General features: G+C 40.8%; 1 protein-coding gene across 2 annotated transcripts in view; it reads right to left on the bottom strand.

Annotated features, from left to right (window-relative positions):
* Positions 1-15637, bottom strand: part of LOC122662441 (U1 small nuclear ribonucleoprotein A) — a 37728-nt gene extending 22091 nt beyond the window's left edge. For both annotated transcript variants that reach the window (XM_043858073.1, XM_043858074.1), the window contains exons 1-2: positions 15163-15637; positions 14549-14611 (exon numbers count right to left, since the gene is read on the bottom strand). In XM_043858073.1, the coding sequence (XP_043714008.1) occupies positions 14549-14611; positions 15163-15501 (402 nt within the window). In that variant the 5' untranslated portion in view covers positions 15502-15637. The remainder of the gene's footprint in view (positions 1-14548; positions 14612-15162) is intronic.
* Positions 15638-18103: the final 2466 nt, after the last annotated feature.

Here is an 18103-nt window from a genome sequence, read left to right as displayed (position 1 = left end):
TACAACTTCACGGTGTCGAAATTTTTTTTTGGTATATATATTATTTTTTTATTTTTTTGCTTCAAAAATTGGATTTATTTACAACAAAAATCAAAAAATAATAGGGATTATGTATATTGTATGGTGATGAATTAAATATATGTTAGACACCATTGGCCGATCTACAGCCACACGGTGTCAAAAATATTTTTCTGCCAATAATTAATTATTTTAATTTTTAGAAATTATAAAAAATATTTAAAAAATTCAAAATAATAGCAAAAAATAAGAAAAAATATGAGGTTTTTGTTTTAAAATTACTGAAAAATATAAAAGTAAATTGTACATACTTCTTAATTGCTGCCCATTTACATATCTTTTCGATTTTGTTGTGCTAAGCCAATAATTATTTGAAAAATATTTTAAAAAATTATTTTTAAATATGAGAAAAATATGAGGATTAGGGGAAAAATACAAAATAGCTATAAGTAAATTCTACATGTCGTTTTATTGCTGCCCATTTGCATATAATTTTGGTTTTGTTGTGCTAGGCCAATATTTATTTGAAAAATATTTTAAAAAATTGTTTTTAAATATGAGAAAAATATTAGGGTTAGGGGAAAAATACTAAATAGTTATATACTTATATACTTGTGTTAGTGCTCTTAAATCTTAATTCTTAAACATTTAAACTAAAAGAATTGATGTGCTTCAGTGATTAATGAATTGTCTTTTATTCATGCAACAGTAAACTAGTCCGATTATAGCGGACCATGGTAAACGACAGAGCCAGAGGCAAGAGGGGGCAGAGGCAGCCGGCCCGGACCCAGGTGGAGGAGAGCACACCCAAGCGCACTAGGGGTGACATTGCATGGTTGCATGGCACTCCAATTGATGGGGATAAAAGAAAATCCCAATGCAACTATTGTCACATGCAGTTTTAGGGAGGTGGTGCCACTAGACTCAAACAACATCCAGTTGGGAATTCTCCTGAAGAGGTCACATATCATATGGTCCCTGTGGAGGTATCTAGGGCTATCATTGATTACATGAAGGGAGGGAGTAAGAGGAAGGCTCAGAGGGAGAAGGCAAGAGTAGAACTTGAGGAAGCAGTGAGGTGTATAGCGGGAGGCCATCGTGATGATGATGATGATGACAGTGATGATGTCTATGTTCCTGATGATATAGAGACTGAGCGAGAGGCTAGGGATTGGAGACGAGCACAGATGATGAGCAGAGCCTGTTATCATGAGGATCAGGAGAGACAGAGAGTTGGTGGTAGTGGAGGAGCTGGTACCTCTAGAGCTGGTGCTAGTGGTAGTGGAGGAGGTGGGTTGCCTAATCCCTTTAGGAGATCACAGAGTACGAGGGCAGCTCCGCCTCCGCCTCTACCACCACGAGATGACCCAGCACTTGGTACATAGTTCGAGAATGCCGAGTTTCTCAATTTTTCGAAATCCTGAGACGAGACTGCCTACGAGTCTCAAAATGTCAATATCTCGCTGAGATCTCGAATCTTGCAGTCCGAGATCTCGGTTTGACATAGGAAAATGCCCATATAGGTCCTTTATATGAATGCCAGATCTCGAGATCTTGCTAGAAATTCTTGGTATACAGACACCTATCTATGCCAGGAACCATAACAGACATGACAGACACATATCTATGCCTAATATCATTTAAGATATTATTCATAAATATGTATTTGTATTTCATCTACTTAAGATATTATTCATAAATAAGCAAACACCCCCTATTTGAATCCAATAAAAATAGTTAAAAAATAAAATTCCAAAAGGAAAAAAAGTCAACCCCTCAGTTCAAGAACAAAAACTGGATTTTCGGCAGTAGGTGCAATTTTCAACTTTCTAATGCTAGGGTTTTTCTCAAATCTAAAAATTCCATAAATCTTATTATGGTAAAACATTGCTAAAAATCACAAGTGCGGTAAAATATTCATTTGTTTTGATGTCCCAAAAACCATTTTCATTCAGAGTGATTTTGACAGCATTCGCCCACACTGAATTAAGTTTGACCGGTACATAACTCTTTCAATATAAATCAGATTTTAGCAATCTTGGACTTGTTGGACAGCTTTGTTTTGAAAGCTTTCCAACAAGTCCAAGATTGCTTAAATCTGATTTATATTAAAGGAGTTATGTACCGGTCAAACTTAATTCGGTTACGCGAATGCTGTCAAAATCGCTCTGAATGAAAATATTTTTTTTGGACATCAAAAAAAATGAATATTTTACTGCACTTTTGGTTTTTAGTAATGTTTTACCATATTAAGATTTATAGAATTTTTAGATTTGAGAAAAACCCCAGCATTAGAAAGTTGAAAATTGCACCTACCGCCGAAAATCCAGTTTTTGTTCTTGAACTGGGCGGTTGACTTTTTTTCCTTTTGGAATTTGATTTTTTAACTATTTTTATTGGATTCAAATAGGGGGAATTTGCTTATTTATGAATAATATCTTTTACTTAAATGATATTAGGCATAAATAAGTGTGTTTATCCAATGTCTGTCCTGGTTTCTAGCATAAGTAAGTGTCTGTCCTGCTTTCCCACTAACTGAAACTCCTATTTGGACTTTGTTTTTGCAAAATCTAATAGTGCCATTGTGTTTAAATGGCCTAAAATAAGCCGAATACCAAGTTTCATACCCAAACTAGGTCTAAAACCCACCGAGATGAGGCTTCGAGTCGAGAAAAAAAAAAGTGCACCAACTCGGCGAGATCTCGACTCGACTCGGTTTTTCAAGGGTCCGAGTTGGCACCGAGACCTGAGTTTTCGAACCTTGACCTGGTGTTTATAGAAAGAAAGGCAACAAACAACCAAAAATCAAGGGAGCATGGAAAAATCTGAAGGGAATGGTGAAGGAATCTATAGCTAAGTGGATGTTATACAATACCATCCCAGCAAACACAGCACAAGGCTCCTTTTATCGGACTATGATAGATTCCATTGCTGAGGCTAGCCTAGGGTATATGGGGCCCACCCCATATGAAATTATGAATGTGTATTTGCCCCAGCAGAAAAGAGAGCTTGAAGACTACATCAATGAAATGAGGGGGCTGTGGGAGAACTATGGGGTGACCATAATGTGTGATGGTTGGACTGGTCCTACAAGAAAGTCCATTATCAACTTTATGGTGTATTGTGATGGGAGGACAGTCTTTCTGAAGTTTGTTGATGCATCCAAAGAGAAAAATGATGCAAAGTATATCCACAAATTGTTTAAGGAAGTGGTAAAAGATGTAGGAGTGGGGAACGTTGTCCAAATGGTAATGGACAACGGAAGCAACTACAAGAGTGCCGGTGAGAAATTGATGCAAAACAATAAGTACCGGTTGTTTTGGACTCCATGTGCTACCCATTGTATAGACCTCATGTTGAAGGACATGGAAAAGATAAAATTGGTACAACATGTTGTGGAAAACGCAAGGCAAATGACCAACTTCGTCTACAACCATGGGTTTGCATTAAACCTCTTGAGGGATAAGTGTGGGGGTGACTTAGTGAGGCCAGGCATAACTAGATTTGCCACCAACTACATTGCACTCAAGAATATAGAGACCAAGAAGTCTGGACTTAGATCAATGTTTGCTTCTGAAGACTGGTTCAACTGGAATGGGTCCAATACCCATGGTGGTAGGGAAGCACAAGCTACCATTTCATTAGATGACTTTTGGTCAAAGTTGCATAAAGTGGTACAACTTCTGGACCCAGTGGTCAAGGTTTTGCATATAGTTGATTCTGCTCTCAAGGGACCAACCATGCCACATCTATATCTGCCATAGACTTGATGAATGAAGGTGTTTACAATGCAAATCCACGAGGTAGTAAACACTTTCTCAAAATTATCAAGGAGCGTTGGAAAAATCAACTTATGCATCCACTGCATAAGGTTGCTGAGTGTACACTCTTTGTTTTTTATGCAATTACATCTTTTAAAGTTAATTTGAAGGATATATTACTAACTAGTCAATATGTAATGTCAATTTCAGCATATTATTTGAACCCCAAGTACCAATATTGTCATAGGCTTGGGTTAAATAGTAGTCTTATTGACGCAGTAAAAGAAGTAGTTGCCAAGTTTGAGCCGAATAGTAAATTACAGGCGATATGCAACAATGAGGTCAGTCTTATAAGTTATAATTCATTTGGAATTACTCAATTCAATACTAAATAGTAATCAGTCATTACTAATTTTAAATATTTTCCAAATGATTATAGTTGAAGACTTTTAGGGATGCAATGGGAAGTTTTGGAACCGATGTTGCAGAGCAAGGCCGGACACGCGGTGATGCCGGTACTCATTAGTCATTACTCAATTCAATATCTTATTCTTTAAATTATGTATGTATTGAAACTTTTGACTTTTATTGTAATGCAGCTGAATGGTGGGTGTTGTATGGGGGTTCGGCAGACAATTTAAGAAAAATAGCAATCAAGGTTCTCTCCCAGACATGTTCAGCATCTGGCTATGAACGGAATTGGAGTACATTTTCTCTCATCCACTCCAAGAGGAGAAATAGATTGGGTTCTGAACGTCTATCTAACTTGGTGTATGTGCATTGTAATTTGAGGTTGAAGATGCAACACATACGCATGGGACAAGAGGGTATCAGGGAAAATATCGATCTCGCCGACATTTTCCAGGTAGAGTCAGATGATGAAGATCCTATTGTTGATTGGGTGAGGGATAGAGGTGAGCCAGTGTTAGATCAGCCTGGAGGTAGGCCTGACCCCATGATAGCTGAACATATAGAAGCTAATTTGGATGACTTCAAAGCTGCAGAGGGTGAGGTACATGCACGGGACGCGTCACCCTGTCACCCATACCGTTCCAGCCTACTGGTGGCAATGTTGATGAGGAGGATGAAGATTGGTCTATGTCCTCTGGTGGCGGTGGTAGTGGTCCTGGTGGAGATGGTGATGGTGGAGATGATGATGAAGGTGATGGTGGAGGTAATGGTGGACGTGATGATGATGGGGATGGTGGTTAAGCATATGAGGGAACTCGAGTCCTGTTTGTGGTAGAAGAGCAGCAAGAGGCAATCCGTGCCCCCACACCGGCCACACGGCCCACATCGTCCACCTCGACCTACTCGAGAAAGCAGCATGGCCAGTCCCGTCTTGGTGGCCGTGGTAGTGGTACTAGTAGGCAGGCTGAGCTTATGGACATTAATGCCCTATCTGGCTCTATTGGTGAACTGAGTATTGGCGATAGAGACAGTAGATCGAGTGGGCATTTCCGTGCCCCATCTTTTCATGTAGACAGCAGTCCATCTCCAGCACGATCAGAGCATAGTTCATCTCATTCACATCCATATGGCGAAGGGCAGTTTGGGCAGTATCCTTGGGGGCAGCAGCCTATATCTTCTCCATCCATTCCCAGTTCTGAGTATGACTCCCACTCACAGGGATATAATGGATCGTCTTTTATGGATGACTTCTTTTCCTACCCAACCCACCAGCCGCAGCCGTACAACCCGTACCCGTACATGCTCCCAGAGCCGTCATATGACTCATACCATAGTGGATCAGTGGGTAGTACTTCTTCACAGTTTGGTGACCTATATCCTAGGATAGGTTACCTTCAGCATATTGATGATGCAGTTTACATGGCCACTGTGGATGACTACACTCGCTTCTTCTCCCAGACTATGACGTGGCATGCATTTGTCCTACAGTCGGAGAGCAATACACGTCGGCTCCAACGGACCATGAGTGGGGTTGATCCTGGACGGCGGAGTAGTTATTATTAGCAAATTTGTAAACATTTGAGATGAATAATGACTACTTGACTTGTAGGGGACAATTGGGGATATTGTGATTTTGAATTTTTGATATCATCTTCTTAAATCTTAACTCTTAAGTTGTTATTTGTTAACTTGTTATTGACTTGATGTGTTATGTACTTAATATTATGATTTATGACTTAACTTATGAGTCATTATGTTTCCAACTTAGTTCCAAATCAATTTACTTGTTTAATATACAATGTGTGTGTAAATGTGTAATTAACTAAGTTATACATTAGGGTTCGACCGTACATTGCCAATCAATGGTGCACATCCAAAACACCATTTTGGGTGACTATTTTTGCAATTTGAACATTTAAATGTGTTTATATAGCCTAAAATAGGGTTTCCATGAAGTTTCTGGCCTTAACTTTGCCTAAAACCCACCGAAATGACCTACCGAAACATACCAGAGAAAATACAATATTTCGACAGAAATATCCGAAATTTCGAATATTTCGGTCAACCCGAAATACCGAAACGAAACGAGTTCTCGAACAATGGTTCTTTCCATCCTTCAAGGGCAGCACTAATGAGGTGATCCTATTATGGTCTAAGTGCTGCCCTCCATCACACCTCAAATTTAATGCCCTAAATACAAGATCACAATAGCTGCTGTTTCTTCTCTTTGCGATTTTTGGACTGCTCCTATTTTTTGGAGATCGACCCTATTGACATGGAAGGTTGATTGTTCACTTTGGAGCACCACCGGCAGGCCTCTGGACAGCATCTATCACATCTGAATTATCATACACTGAAGCCCTCAAGTTCCAGCCCCTCTTTTCCCTTTATCGATCTCAACTGTCAGGGTTTTGAAAAACCCTGACACCTTATCGATTTTGGCTTTCTGGGCTGCTGTTTGAGGAGATTTTTTGAGGGTTAATTCCCTGATTATACTGCTGCACTCGACCTTTCTTTCAGCCCCAACTGCTGCAGTTTTTTGAAGATCTGATTTTTTCCAGATTCAAGGATCGATTTCTACCTGGCTGAACTATGGGTGACTCAGAGATTACTTCGGCTACTTCTGGAGGAGATCAGACTAGGACTGATTTTCTTCCCTATGCTGCTGCCATTAAGCTTGATGGTACAAACTATTTAATTTGGGCCAGATCATTATCCTTGATCGTGGCTAGTAGGGGACTCACTGGCCACCTTACTGGCACCACCAAACAGCCTACTAAAGAAGGTGCTGCTCGTACTAAATGGGCTGCCAATGATGCAATGGTGATGTCCTTTGTTCTGAACTCCATGACCACTGACCTCTCTAGTCAGTATCTTCTCCTTGACACTGCTACTCAGATATGGACTGCTGTCAAGGGTACTTATGGTCGTTCAAAGAGTGGTGCTCAGGTTTATGAGATCAGGAAAACGCTTCAAAATACCACTTAGAAGGAGATGACTGTCACTACGTATTATGCTGCCCTCAAGTGTTTATGGCAGCAATTGGATCACTATGCTCGGTTTCAGCCTACTACCACTGCTGATGTTGCTGCCTACCACACCTATGTAGATCAGTTTAGGGTCTATGATTTTCTGGCTGGCCTCAATGATGAGTATGATCCTATTCGGGTGCAGGTTCTTGGTCGGGTTCCTTTCCCCACTTTAGAGGAAACCTTTTCTTATGTGCACAGTGAAGAGACAAGGAAGGCTGCTATGATGATTACTCCTAAAGTTGAAAGATCAGCCTTACAGACTGCTGGCTCCCCCACTGATAATTCTTCTGACAGTGTTGCTGCTACTGCTACAACTAAAGAGCCTGTGAAGTGTGATCATTGCCACAAACCATATCACTCCAAGGCTTAGTGTTGGAAACTACATGGGAAGCCTGCTGATTTTGAAGCCAAACGTGGTCGTGCTAAGCCTAAAAACAAAGCCAATCACACTGAAAGTGTAGCTTCAGCTCCCACTACTGACACTGGTTTCTCCCAGGAAGAACTTCAAGCTCTCCAGCGTCTGTTGAACACATCCGCTGCCCCTACTACATCTGCTGCCAATTCAGGTTCCTTCTTTGCCCGTATAGGTATTTCCTTTGCTGGTCATTGTGCATCAGTAGTTTCCACTCCTTGGATTATAGACTCCGGTGCTACTGATCACATGACAGGTTCCTCCAGTCTTTTTAACACATATTTTCTTGCTTCTGGTAAGGACAAAGTTAAAATTGCTGATGGGTCCCTCTCCTCCATATCCGGGAAAGGTTCCATTGGTTGTTCCCCTTCTCTTACATTGTCATCTGTGTTGCATATTCCCAAGTTTACCACTAATCTTCTCTCCATTAGCAGTATCACCAAATCTCTAAATTGTAAAGTGACTTTTTTTCCCACTCATTGTGTTTTTCAGGATCTGGTCTCGGGGAAGATGATTGGATCAGGTAAAGTGCATGGCGGATTGTACCTGCTTGATGGAGACCCTGCATCTACCCAGGCTTTACCTTCTAGGCTCTGTTCCCCAGCATCCTTCTCTTCTGAACTACACATATGGCACTCTAGACTAGGACATCCACCTTTAGGTACTTTATCTACTTTATTTCCAGCATTAAGTAATAATTGTAATAAGGAAGAATTTTTTTGTGAGCCTTGTGTCTTGGCTAAACAGACACGTTCCAATTATCCAATTTCTAATAAAAGGTCATCTTCCTTATTTCATGTTGTTCATACTGATGTGTGGGGTCCTAGTAGAAAGGTTTCTCTTTCGGGTCATCGGTGGTATGTAACCTTTAGTGACTGCTATTCTAGGTTCACTAGGGTATACCTTATGCACACCAAAAATGAAGTATTTTCTTGTTTTCAGCACTTTCACCAACTGGTTAAAACTCAGTTTAATGCCACTATTCAGATTTTAAGGAGTGATAATGGGATAGAGTATATGGAAGGTCAGTTCCAAAAATACCTGGCTGCCCATGGCATCCTCCATTAGACCAACTGTGTTGATACTCCAGCCCAAAATGGTGTGGCTGAGAGAAAAAACCGCTACCTCTTGGAGGTAGCTAGAGCTCTCCTGTTTGTTCACAATGTCCCTTCCGTTTATTGGGGGGATGCTGTCCTTACTGTAGCCTATTTAATTAATAGGCTGCCCAGTCGGGTTCTTAACTCTAGACCCCCTGTTGAGCTATTACTTGGCTCTTCCTCCTTTATAGTTCCCCCTAAGGTTTTTGGCTGCGTTTGTTATGCCAGGGATACAAGGTCCCCTGGTAAACTTGACCTACGTAGTCTCCGCTGCATTTTCTTAGGGTACTCTGCCACACAAAAGGGGTACAAGTGCTATCACCCTCCATCCCGCCGGACTTTTGTCAGCATGGATGTCGTGTTTCATGAGAGTGTTTCATACTATGTGTCCCCACCTCTTCAGGGGGAGAGTGTTAGTGAAGATGTGCTGACGATAGACTCTCCTCCTCCACTCCAGTCTGTTTACCATGAGTCTGAACCAGTTCGGCCTGCTCCTAGTACTTCTCCTGAGACTGCTTGTAGTACCCCCCTTGAGTCAGGGGGAGAGATTCCTATGCAGGGGGAGCAAACTACTCCAGTCCAGACTCCTGTCCAGAGAACTATTAGTGAATTTCAGAGGAAAATTGATGCTAGTAACATGAAGACCTATGCAAGGAAACATAAGCAAGTTCAATCAACTGTTGCTCCAGTACCCATCCAATTGCCGAACCTGGATCCAGAACCTGCCTCTCCACCTGCTAATGTTCCTTCTCCTGAGTTACCTATTGCTCTTCGCAAAGGTATCAGGACTTACACTCAGCATCCCATATCTCATGTTGTCTCTTATGACTCCCTTTCCCCATCATTTCGTGCTTTTGTTTCGTCTCTTTCTTCTTGTCGTATTCCTAACAATTGGCAAAAAGCTCTATCAGATGGAAAGTGGAAGGCAACCATGATGGAACAAATGGAGCCTTTGAAGAAAAATAACACATGGGAGCTTGTGGTTCTTCCACCTGGGAAGAAAACCGTTGGATGTAGATGGGTGTTTGTGGTAAAACAGAAGGTGGATGGCATTGTGGATAGATATAAGGCACGGCTCGTGGCCAAGGGGTTCACTCAGACATACGACATTGATTACCAGGAAACCTTTGCACCTGTTGCGAAGTTAAATACTGTTCGTGTGTTGTTATCATGTGCAGTCAACCTTGGATGGGATTTGCAGCAGCTAGATGTAAAAAATGCCTTCCTAAATGGAGCACTGGAGGAGGAGGTGTATATGGACATTCCACCAGGGTTCTCTTGTGACAGGAATAAAGGAAAAGTGTGTAGGCTGAAGCGTGCATTATATGGGCTGAAGCAGTCACCTCGAGCGTGGTTTGGTCGATTCCACAAGGCCATGATTTCTGTGGGCTATAAGCAAAATAATGTTGATCACACACTCTTTATCAAGAGGGTTGGTGAAAAACTCACTGTTCTTATAGTCCACGTTGATGACATAGTGGTTACTGGCAATAAGGATGATGAGATCAGACGGTTGAAGACCTTCCTTGGCCAAGAATTTGAGATTAAGGATCTAGGGAAATTCAGATACTTTCTTGGGATTGAAGTGGCCAGATCTTCTAAAGGCATATTTCTCTCCAAAAGAAAGTATGTCCTAGACTTGCTGGCTGAAACAGGGTTGTTAGGCTGCCATCCTTCAGATACTCCTATGGATCCTACTGTTCGGCTCAAAGAAAATGAGGGTGAGCCTGTTGATAAAGGCCGATACCAAAGACTTGTAGGGAAGCTGATTTATCTTCCACACACTCGTCCTGACATTGCTGTCGCCGTGAGTGCTATGAGTCAGTTTATGCATGATCCCTACACTTCTCATATGGAGGCTGGTCTTCGTATTTTGCACTATTTGAAGTCAGCTCCTGGAAAAGGCATTCTTTTGTCTGCACATGGTCACCTACGGATAGAGGCATACACCGATGCTGATTGGGCTGGTTCTGCAGATCGCAAGTCGATTTCTGGGTATTGCTCCTTTGTAGGTGGAAATCTTGTCACATGGCGTAGCAAGAAGCAAAATGTAATTGCTCGTTCTAGTGCCGAAGCTGAGTTTCGAGCTATGGCACAAGGTATTTGTGAGTTACTTGGCTTAAAGGTTTGCCACAAGACCTTGGTGTTTCTATTTGCCTTCCTATGATGTTGTACTGTGACAACAAGGCTGTGATCAGCATAGCACACAACCCAGTACAGCACGATCGTACCAAGCATGTTGAGGTGGATAGGCATTTCATCAAGGAGAAGTTAGAAGATGGGCAGATCTGTATTCCCTTTGTAACCTCTGCTGATCAGCTTGCTGATGTCTTCACCAAGGGGCTGCCTGGAAAGTTATTTCATCCTAATCTAATCAAGCTGGGCATGATCGACATCTTTGCTCCAACTTGAGGGGGAGTGTTGAATAATGTAAACCAGAATACCGTGGGGGTATTCTGGTCTTTTTGGGGTTTATTGTTATGTTTTTAAGTGTTTTATGTGCTGCCTAGCTATGTCGGCTATGGCAGGGATATTTTTGTCATGTGAATGTAATTTTTAAAGCTATAAATAATAGGCTTGGCTGATCACAATCGATCATTCAAGCATTCTCCAATTTCTGGTTTTGATAACAAGTAGATATGCCTAAAATAGGATGCATGATATTGACAGTTGATGAAAATGGTCAGAGTGCATGTGCTTTTGTAAGAGGGTGCATCTAAAATTTTATGTTAGTAATTTTTCACTGTCATGGTGAGCCTTTGCGCAATGGTTAAGTTGCACTATTGCAACCATTAGGTTGCAGGTTCGAAACATGGAAATAGCCTCTTTGCGAAGCGGGGGTAAGGCTGCTAGTTGCTTATTGATTTTATTTACAAACTTCAGTTTCCCTCTGAAGTCTGAAGCAAAGCAGACATTCCAAACAGCCACCCAATCTCAGGGAGCCAATGCTACATTGCACTCAACCAAGAGAAGAAGGATTACTTTCCCCAAAAGAGAAAAGAGTATATGCTCCAACAAGATAAAGGAAAAAGTATCTCCTCTATGTCAAAAGTAGAAACTAGAAACAAGTGATGAAATAAAGAATGCCTTTTTGTCTTACATGGCAGCCTATGGATGATTGATGTTAATTTTATGTAGAGGGGGCAGCTTAAAATCTGTTAGGATCCGGGGCATTTCACTCTTCAACCATGGGCATTAAAAGTGGGAAATTCAAGTTATTTGAATGCTAGATTCAACTTAAATCCTCTCTATGTTCAATGATGACATATGAAAGAAAGGGGATCTTCTTAAGGATTTATTTGTTTATTGAACATCTTGTTTGCTTTGACATTTAAATTACTCAATGGTTTGATATGTTTACTTTTTGAACAGAATCTTATGTGTGGAGTTAGATTCAGATGTTTCGTGAGTGTCTATGAACATGCTATTAGACTGAATGATTTCTTGAATCTTCATTGCATTGCATGCAGTTGTTGTCACAAGAGACTTCATATGTGTTGACATCAACTCCATCTTTTTATTATTGATGCAGTTGAAGAATGCAGCTGAGAAGGACAAGAAGAAGAGGAAATGCAGGAGTTTAGCTTGTTAGGAGACACAAGAGACTGCATTCATGGTGATATGCCAATTAATTGTAGAATTGTTCAAAATTGATAGTCTCCAAGATGACTTCAGCTTTTAGTGCTTCAATAGTAGGACACTAGGACATGGTTGTTTATATACTTACAGTTGTAGACCAAAATTAGTTTCTTTTTGCCTATTCTGAAATTTTCTTCCTAATTTGTTGTCATTTTTTTTTGCGGCCATCTTCCAAGTACTTTAATTCGGGGGGGGGGGGGGGAAACAAACTTCCCAAGTACTTACTGCCACCCTCTCCTTCTTAAATAAAAGTCCAATCTAAGTATATCTAGTGGTTCTCTTTCATAAAAGGAAAGTAAAACTTACAAGTGGGCTATGACTTTTGATTGATGAGAAGTACTTATGTTCAACAGAAATTTGAGTAGCAACAGATTATAGATAAGGTTCATGAGTCATAAATGAATAAGACCTGGTTCTGTCTTGGCACGATCAGTGTCTGCGTATTGGGTTGGTGAGTGGCATTCTGATGCAGATCCAAGGGCCTACATCCGTAACAATAAGAAGAAGAAGCCCTAGGATTAGGGCCTGTTTGGAGCCTTAGTTTATTTTTACATTAGTAGTTTCCATACTTAGTTTATTTTAGTCCCCACACCCTCCACGATTTCTAAAGAGGGTGTGATTTATTGTTGTACTGGGAATCAGCCTAGTGATTCAAATTCCTAGGCTGAATAGGAATTAGGCCATTGGCCTCCAAGTTATAAATAAAGCAATCGTGGGAGGCTCAACCACAATTCAGATTTCAAAAACTTAGCTTTCTGCATGCTGCCTTTGTTGCTGCTGCCTTGCTCTATTGAGTGTTGCCTTGTGGATCCTATCAAGGTGAAGGGACTGGTGGATCTCCAGTTGACTCCTTGCATCTTGTAGATCGGGAGGACCTATTTTCTATCTTCAAGTTGCTGCCATTGAAGACTTGCAACTCCAAGTAAGTAATTTACAGTATTAGCCATCACCCTTCTTCTCCTAATCCTCTAAACCTATCCCCATCATCATTCCACCAATACACCAAATCGATCCACTAAACCCTAGTCCATCTACATTCGGTCCAGCACTATTCCCTCATCAAAATCCATCTATATTTTGACCACAGCTCCTTCACATCATTCCCTCCACTTGACCGTAGATTCAGACTCATCCCATCATCTAAACCCTAATCCCCCTCAACTCCAATTAAAACCTACAACCCTAAAAATCCACCTACCCTATTCCCACCACCAGAATCTGTCCAAATTTGGATCGAATCTTCCCCTCACCATTAGGGAAGCTCGACCTAAACCCCTGCCCAAAATTCCTACTCTAAACCCTATATTCCCTCACTCTCATCTTTCCCAAAACCCGAAACCCTAATTTTCTGTTTTTTTTAATTCTTATTCAAACATCACTAAACCTAGCTCTTTAGACTCCTCTAAACCTGCCCAGCTTTACCATATAAGATACCTATCCATTACCCTAACCCTAACCCTAAAATTGACCTAACACTTCAAATCTGCCCCCATCGAACCAGCAGCTTACAAGTCCTGGTTGTGTTGGCTCATGCATAAAATAAACTATTAAGTAAAAGAGATGGGTTTAGTTGGTTACAAGTTAGTAAAGTGGACTGGATTATAAATTTTTAAAATGTTATAACAATTTTACATCCAAGCAAACAAAAAAAAGAGCATACCCAATGCACGAGGCTTCCATAACTGTAGGGTCTGGGGAAGGTCATAATGTACACAGCCTTACCCCTGCTTTCACAGAGAGGCTGTTTCAAGACTCGAACCCGTGGCCACTTGGTCAGAATGGAGCACCTTACTGTTGCACCAAGGCCCACCCTGCTAAATTAATTTCACTTCACTTCCTTTGCAAACAAACTACTCAAAAGAGGGAGGAAAAAAATGTTCCTTGACTTCCCTTTACCATTTGCCTTGCAACCAATTGGAGCCTGGGTTCATTGCATGACTAGATGAAAACATTTATTAAGAGAAATTACAAATACTTCTTCGGAAGAACAGAATAATTTTGGTGGAAAAGGAAAGAGAGAAAATTGTCCAAAGTCAGCAGGCAAGAAGGAAAAAAACACAAAAAAAAGAAAAAGGTATTCCTCACCCCAAGCGAATTAAAAACTTAATACTTCACAAAAGGTTACATAAGTATAGGATCCTCCAAGCATTATATGCACATTGAAAATAAGACTCTTACATTCAATGCATGCCTTGCTGCAACTGCGGACTGTTGATCGGAGAAGACAGCAAAAGCAAAAGCCTGTTAACAACCCAAAGGCACATTAGAGTATAGCCACTGAAAATAGTATGTGATACGGCATAGATATACAAATTATGAACAGCTAAGGGAAAAGGTATCATCAAATGCTAGTTAGGCAGTTGAACGTTAATAATCCTTGTGCGCATCAATGGCGGTGGACCTCAAAAACTTCCACATCTTCCAGGTGTCAAATCAACTCTTTCTTTTTTGGTTTAGGGGGTGGGGGTGGGGAGACGCATTTGCAGCAAAAGGGGTCAAGCGGCATTCAGGGCTAGTAATAGTAGAAACCTAATGGGTCAATTATCCAGTTCAAAAATACCGAACACCCAATTTGATCCCGTTTTCCCTTTTCCTTCTGTTGATTAATAGAGCTTTGTGATTAGCGCTCCAAGAAGTAGGGTTTTTAAAATGTCTTCCTCCAAGAACTCGAAAAGATTCTTAACTGGATAATAGCACAACCACAATGTTGCCGCGAAAATTGACGGTGGTGGGTGGGTGGGCGGGCGGGGAAACGAGACAAGGAGGTAAGGTAGCATGAGAAGTAAATTTACCTGTGAACTTTTATTGGAATTCCTGAGATGGGAAGACTGGTAGCCAGGGAATTCCCGAAAAAGATTGTAAATCTCGCGAGGCTTGACGTCTTCAGGAAGCCCTGCAATGAAAAGGGTTCGAACCTCATCTTGCATAGGTTGAGGAGGTCCTGGAGCATAGTGGGCGTAGGGAGGCTGAGGCTGGTATTGCTGAGGTAGGTGACCCTGATGAGGAAGAGTCGGTGGAGGCCCTGCAGTGGCCACCCCGAGAGGTGGCGCTGGCGGTGGAGGATAATATGGGTACTGAGAGTTGTGGAGAGCCGACGGCGGCGGTGGGTAATACGCAGTCATGTCATCCATGGAAGGAAGAAGAACAAGAATTGGTGGCAGACAAGGAAGGATGCTCGCTCTTCGCTCTGATCACTGAATTTTCATTTTCATTCGTACAGTACTTAGATTTCCGAAGCGAAGCGGGCAGCGTATGCTTTTAGAGGTCACGGACCAAAGTGACTGATTTCGATTTAAATTCTGCCAATTCCTCAATTGTTCCGATTTAAATTCTGCTGGTCGAATCGGCCAGAATCGACAACCGATTCCTTTTCGTTCGGAATGGATGATGTGAAGTTCGGGCTTGTAGGCGGATCGGCCAATCTGACCGATCTGGCCGATTCAATAGCCTTATGGCACTTGCGATGAATCTTAGTAAAGCCTATGACAAGATGAAATGACTCTTTCTTGAGAAAATTCTTACGTTGTTAGGTTTTGATAGTATTTGGATGAATTGGATCTTACAATGTGTAAGCAATGTGGAATCTCAAATCAAGTTGAATGTTGGGGTGATTGTTCACTTCTCTCCTAAAAGAGGGCTAAGGCAAGGATGTTCCCTAAACCCATACATATTCATTCTTTGCCAAGAGGCATTATCCCATGCTTTGCTTTAGGTTGGGGTTTCAAATCTATTTCAGGCATTAAAATTAGTCACACGGGTCCCAATGTCTCTCATATGTTCTGTTTTTTTGTAGGGCAAGGATGAGGAATATCATAATATTGCTAAAATTCTGAAGAAATATTGTAAGGCATCTGGACAAGAGATTAATTTGAAGAAATTCAGTATTAGCTTTAGTCCTTTAACTAGTCCTTCTACCAAATCTGCTATTTGCAGAATTTTTGCTCTATCCGAAGTTAATAATCATGGGAAATGCATAGGTATTTTGACCCAGTTTGGAAGATAAAGAAAAAAAAGTCAAGTCTTTTTATTTAGTGGATCGAGTTCAATCTAAATTAGTTGGTTGGAAGACTGCCATTTTGTCTCAAGCTGGGAAGAGGTCTTGATTAAAGCGATGGCAACCAGTTTGCTTTCTTATGCAATGTCCATGTTCTTACTCCCAACCTCTATGTGCTCCATTTTAAGTAAAACAATTAGTCGTTTTTGTGAAAAAACAATAATGACAAGGGTATTTTTTGGACAAAGTGGGTGAAAATGTGTACCAAAAAGATTGGTGATTGTGCTTCGGAGATTTAAAGTGTTTTAACTTAGCTTTATTTTATTCTACCAAAAAAAATAAACACTTAGCTTTATTGTATACCCAAAAAAAAATTAACTTTATTAACTAGGGAAGGTTGGAGGATATTACAGAATCCTCATGCCTTGTGAGTAAGGGTTCTTAAGGGGAAGTATTTCCTAATTCAACATTCCTAGAAGCTCCTATTAGAAAGCCAGGCTCTTGGGGGTGGCATAGCATTCTTAAGGGAAGGGACTTACTTCTACGAGGTATTCGTAAGAGGGTGGGGAATGGTTAATCTATAAATGTATATATGACCCCTAGGTACCATCTCTGCCTTCGGACGCATCTGGAGTCCTCAGTTTGCAAATATTTCAATGGTTTCAGATATATTCTTAAGCCAACCCCTTCAATGGAATGAGAGACTCATCTTTCAGTCCTTCTCTCCAAGCTAAAACTACCCTTGGGGTCCCTTTGAGCCTATCATCTCGGTTGACTCGTGATTTTAGAATCCCGTGAAAAATGGGATCTTTTCAATTAAGCATTTCACCTTGCCTTTACTGCAAATGGAAACCTTCAACCTAGCTGTTCTAGAATCTCAGGTTATCCATTTGGAATAAACTTTGGTCCTGCCTTTGCTTCCCAAAATTAAGCATTTTCTTTGGAGATGTTGTTCAAAGTCTCTAGTTGTTAAACTCATTACTTATAAAATGTAGTATTATAAATAAGGGAAATTTACGAAACACCCCCTGAAAATGGGTCAAAATTCCGATCACCCCCTGAAATTTGAAAATACTCAGATCACTCCCTGGAATAGAGCCCAATACTCAGATTCAACCCTACCGTTAGTTAACTGATGAAATCAACTAGTTAAATTTTTTGAAAACCCTAAACTACCCTTGAGAGTATAATTACTATTTATTCTTTTTTTTTCTTAAATAAAATAAAGAATTGGAGAGGGAATATTCCCTCTCTTCCTTCCCCAATTCTTCTGATTTGCTTCTTCGTTCTGGGAAAGAGAAAACAGAGAGAAGAGAGAGAAAATAAGAAGAAGGAAAAAACAAAAAACTAGGCTTTAAACAAAATCCATGAAGATTGTCTTCAACCTTCAGCCAGGAACAAAGCCAGCGGAAGGAGAAGAACTCCAATCGCATAAAACTCCTTCAACAAGGCATAGTTGGATCTGAGATTTTGAGACGATTGTCGAAATTTCAAGCTCTTTTGAATGCAACCATCAATCAACTCAATTAATATGTGAAAAGGGACATTCAACTCTTGCAACCCTAACCTGATGGTGAATACAGTTTCAAGATTGGTTATGGTGCAAAATCTCACAGCAGAGAATGATTCTGGGGAAAAAAACTCCTAGGGCTTTAAGATTTAAGGAATCTCTCTTTCTGTTTGGGGTTCTCGATTAGTGGAACCAAACCCAACCCTTGAAGCAAACTTTTAGAAACTCT

This window comes from Telopea speciosissima, chromosome 5 (assembly GCF_018873765.1).
Source record: "Telopea speciosissima isolate NSW1024214 ecotype Mountain lineage chromosome 5, Tspe_v1, whole genome shotgun sequence".
Classification (NCBI taxonomy): domain Eukaryota; kingdom Viridiplantae; phylum Streptophyta; class Magnoliopsida; order Proteales; family Proteaceae; genus Telopea; species Telopea speciosissima.
This window is presented reverse-complemented; position numbering and strand designations above follow the sequence as displayed.